This window comes from Primulina tabacum, chromosome 3 (genome assembly GCF_025594145.1).
Source record: "Primulina tabacum isolate GXHZ01 chromosome 3, ASM2559414v2, whole genome shotgun sequence".
Classification (NCBI taxonomy): Eukaryota; Viridiplantae; Streptophyta; class Magnoliopsida; order Lamiales; family Gesneriaceae; genus Primulina; species Primulina tabacum.
This window is the reverse complement of record NC_134552.1, coordinates 16,367,175-16,372,161: the sequence shown is the minus strand read 5'-3', so window position 1 is coordinate 16,372,161 and position 4,987 is coordinate 16,367,175. Positions and strand designations below refer to the sequence as shown.

Below are 4,987 nucleotides of genomic sequence, written 5' to 3'. Positions count from 1 at the left end.
TTATTCCACCAAACAATATTCTAGCTACCAAGGTTACATCCCTTTTTTTAAACTGATTTGGACATGGGTAGCAAATTTTAATAGAATTAATGATTTAGTACATGATTATGTATATTGTAATAGCGGTACACATAGTTTTTTTTGTTAGATGGATAACTTGATTAATACTTAAAATAAAAAAATAATATTTTTAATATAAAAATTAATATTTTTTCATGCTTGAAGTGAGGTCAGAGATATGTCAAACAAAATTGATCTTTTATACGAGTTTTTGTGTTATGACATTCGACGGATTATATATTTTTAAAAAATAAAATACTATAAAATTTAGATACACATTATTTATACAGAATTATGCATACATACGATCACCGTAGTTTCTGCATAAATACAAGTTTAAAGGAGCAAATATTCCCTTTGAAGTTGGTCACGTCCTTGTGATTTTGCACTATTTAGCGGTACAAAGAAGGATAATTTTTTTTTTCCCTTTAACCAAATCAATTATCCTAATTACTCTGTACAATTTCAAACATCAACTGTCACCCCCAACGCATTGCATCTATTTTTATTGATTCCCATTGTAATTTGTGGAGGAAGAGGAGTAAGCCAGGGAGCAATTAGATGACACTTGGAGAAGCAACAATTGAGCCGGGGTCACCGACGACGAAGAAAATGACGAAACCTCGCAGTTGTTGGACGATTTATTCGCTGGCTTTTGAGTTTGATCGCCTCCCGCTACTTGCTCGTGCTTGATCTCCTTCAACAACGCCACGACATCATTCATCGAGGGACGATCTCCTTGACGATTGCTCGTGCATAGGAGGGCTATCCCGAGGGCTTGGACCATTTCTTGTATTTGTGTGTCCGGATGGCCTTGGAGGTTTTGGTCAACGAGATCGACTGGGTCTTTTTTATTCTTTAAGTGGTCTCTTACCCATTGAATCAAGTGTTGTCCCTCTCCCAACGAAGGGTCGATCGGTTTTTTCCCAGTTATAATCTCTAATAGCACGACGCCGTAACTGTAAACGTCGCTCTTTTCGGTGATTTTTACCATGGAGGCATACTCTGCAAAGTTCAAAAGGGCACAAGTTATGTTAGAAGGAAAATTTCTTGATGAACTCATCGGGCATCCTAGCAGGGGCCAAGCCAAATATACGGAGACAAATTAATTAGGATAGAGTTGAGGCAATCACGTGACTTCACATGCATGAGTCCCCACAATTAGCGAACACAATTACATGTAACATCCAATGAAGTTTCCAACCACATTTTATTATTAAGCAATTATTACAACTGAAATGATCTTGATAGCAATTATGCGTGCAGTACTTTACGAAAGTGACAGATTATACTGTGAAAAACAAGAATGTAGTTTCAATATTTCATAGAGTGTAAAATCACAAATAATAAGTGCATGATTTTTTGAGCAAAATAGGAAACAGAGGGAGAGAATTTTACCAGGAGCAAAATATCCATATGATCCAGCTAGCTGGGGATATGCAGCTAATGCAGCATTTTCATCTTCAACAAACCTTGCTAGTCCAAAATCAGCTAAACATGGCTCGTATCTTTCCCCCAACAGTATGTTTTGTGTCTTCACATCTCGATGTAGGATAGGCGGCCTGCAATCGCAATGCAAGTAGGCTAAGCCCTCGGCAACTCCTAACGCAATCTTGAATCGAATCTCCCATTCGATCTTGTCCCCTTGCCCCTCGTGTAACAAGTCGCCTAATGTGCCGTTATGCAAGTAGTCATAGAATAACAGTTTGGTCTTCCTGTTGGATGACCAACCTAGAAGTCTAACAATGTTTCTGTGTCGGATACGGGCTAGTGTCATGATCTCGGATGAGAATGTGGTTGACGAGTACTTTTCGGATGTGCGGAATCTTTTAACGGCGATGACGGATCCAGACGGGGTTACGGCTCGATATACTGTGGCTGACTGACCATGACCAATTAGGTTAATAGGTGTTAAAGATTTTACAACATCGTTGATAGATAAACTGAACTTTTGATACAATGTGACCTCCCACGGCCCCCCTAACTCTACATCTTCCCTGTTGTCCATATCGCACTCGTGGGACCCGTGCCCGCGCATCTTGCCCCCGAGGATGATGTAGAGAGCGGCCAACATCAACAAGCAGGCCGTACAAATCAACACCACCATCGCCACCCTTGCGGACATCTTGTGCCTGGCGGCAGCGCCCTCATTAGCCGAGCACTCTTTGTCGCCGGAAAAGCACAAGTCGGGGTTGCCATCTAGGAGGCTGAGTGGCAGCTTGGCGAAAAACGGCGTGTTTGGCACCTCTCCTGAGAAATTGTTGTATGATACGTTTAGAACCACGAGATTCTGAAGAACGGCTAGATACTGTAGGTCCCCGGAGAGTTGGTTGTGAGAAATGTCTAGTACTCCAAGTCTGTCCAACTCGGCAAACTCCTCCGGGATCCCACCCGAAAGTTTATTACAGCTCAAATTTAAAGCAATTTCCAATGCAGGAATCTTCCCCAGACTCCCCGGGATCTTACCCTCTAACTCATTGCTGCTTAAATCAAGCATCTGAAGCTTAGAACACGAACCAAGTTCACTAGGGATCGAACCAGATAGCTTGTTCTTCCCGAGAATGAGCTTCGTGATTGAAATCAATGAACCAAGACTTGGATTCAAAGTGCCTTCAATGAGATTATCATAAACATCAAGAAACTGCAGGGTAACAAGCCGATTCAAATCATCCGGCAAGTTCCCAGTTATCGAATTGGAATGCAAATCAAGAAAAGTGAGATTTTGACAACCAGAAATCTCAACTGGCACAATCCCGGAAAGCCTATTCATTCCAAGATCCAAGAAATTCAAATTCTTCAACCTCCCAATATATGGGGGCACATTCCCCGTCAGCATATTGTTACTCGCTCGGAACCGAATCAGCGAAGAACAATTCCCAATTTCAGGAGGTATATAACCAGAAATATTATTTGACAGCAGTAAAAACTTGTTTAGATTCTGTAATCCAAATATACCGCTCGGTATCGGACCTGTCAATCCATTCTGCGACAAGTCAATAGCTTCCAGGTTCTTACAAGAAGATAAAGATGGAGGAATATTACCCTCCAAACGATTTTGCCACAGAAACAAAAGAGTCAAATTTATCAGATTCCCGAACTCTGCAGGGATTGTTCCAGTGATTTGATTGTTATCGAGCTCAATATGAGTCAGAGCCAAGCAATTCCCAAGCCCAACCGGAATCTTGCCGGAAATTTGATTCGCACTCAGCTGCAACTCTTGCAACTGGGTCAAATTTCCAAAAGATTCTGGAATCCCACCGGTTAAAAAATTCATCGAAGCATCGATAACTAGTAAATTATTACAGTTTCCAAGCTGCGGAGGAATTGTGCCGACCAGATTGTTCTGCCATAGCAAGAGAATCTCCAAATTCTGTAGGCTTCCAAGTCTAGTCGGAATCGAGCCGATGAGTGTGTTTTCATAGAGATAAACATTCCGCAGCGCAGCACAATCACCGAGTTCTGGAGGAATTTGTCCCGAAAGCAGAGCTGTATATACAGCAAGAGTCTGGAGCTCTTTCAACATTCCAATGGAAGAAGGAAGAAACCCAGAAATGCTGGTTTCTGCCAGGCCTAACAAGATTAAATTTGTGCAGTTTCCGAGTTCTTGAGGGATAGAACCTCCAAGATTCTTGTTCCCACCAGCTCTAATCACTTCAAGATTCTTCAAATTTCCAATGCCGCCAGGAATCTCCCCGCTGAGCTGATTATCATAGATTATCAACTCAACCAGGGATGTCAGGTTCCTGATTTCGCCTGGAATTGAGCCTGCCAACAGATTTGTGTTGAGATAAAGCTGCTCCAATTTAGGCAAGTGACTGATAAAACCCGGAATTTCGCCATTTATTTTATTGTCACTCAAATCAAGAACCCTCAGCTCTTGAAGATTGCCGATTCCTTCAGGGATCGAACCGGTTAGATTCGTCCCCGACAAGACAAGTTTATTTAAGGAGTACTCCAAAGAACTGAAATTATTAGGAACATTTCCATGCAAATCAATGTACCTCAGGTTTATCTCCACAACTTCATTCTTGAAGTTGCAGGTTACACCAAACCATCGACATGGAGTTTCATCAGTCGAATCCCAATTATTCAAAGCCTCCGCAGATGCATTTAAGCTTCCCTTCCAATAAAGAAGGCATTCACCCTGTGGATTGATTGCAAAAGACGGCGAAAAAGAGAAGAACAACAGAAAAGCACAGAAGAAAAAGAAGAGAAGGCGGGGCCGCCATGGACGAACAGGCATTACAGAGAAACAAAACTAAGCCGCCACAGATAACAACTCGAAGCAGTATTGGGAGGAACACGAGATCATGTTTTGTGGGATATATGATTTTAGTTCGTAAATGTGGTTTACAGGGGATATAAAATATTATTCAGAAAGCCAGAATCTCAGGATCCAAGAACAACAGCTGGGCCATCACGTTTGCGCAGTGAGATGGAATTTTTGGAGCGCTTTTTTCTTGGATTTGTTGAAATGGAGGTTTTATGTGGAAGAGAAATGGCTGTTTCTATCTTTGTTTTATAAAGAAAATTACTCACTGGGAGAGAGTAATTCTGAGTAGCCACTTCAAATTTTTAAATAGATACTTATGTTTTTTGATTTAGTATATAAATTAATTATTGTCTAATAAAATATATATTTTAATTAGACATTTTTTTTTATAATAACTTTTTGTAATTTTAAAATTATGAATGGTATTATTATTTTGTGAATGTGCCAACATGAATGTGAGGTGGTAGGTGGATCTATCGAGTATTACACTGCTACGTACTAGGAGATATTTTAATCAAATTGTCCAAAAATGCGTATTTCTAGGCCATATTCTATAATTCGATTAATTTTGTTTCACTTTCAACGTGAATATGAGTGGAGTTAACCACTTCTCTTTTTCATCTTCTTTTGGGCTTGTATTTATGTGCATCAGAT

At 40.5% G+C, this 4,987-nt stretch overlaps 1 protein-coding gene across 1 annotated transcript; it reads right to left on the bottom strand.

The window, feature by feature from the left end:
- Window positions 1-331: 331 nt before the first annotated feature.
- On the bottom strand, window positions 332-4,614 carry LOC142540822 (uncharacterized). The gene is made up of 2 exons (XM_075647226.1): window positions 1,459-4,614; window positions 332-1,065 (listed from the first exon to the last, which is right to left on the bottom strand). The coding sequence occupies exons 1-2, from the start codon at window positions 4,301-4,303 to the stop codon at window positions 566-568; spliced, it is 3,345 nt and encodes a 1,114-aa protein (XP_075503341.1). The 5' UTR covers window positions 4,304-4,614; the 3' UTR covers window positions 332-565.
- Window positions 4,615-4,987: the final 373 nt, after the last annotated feature.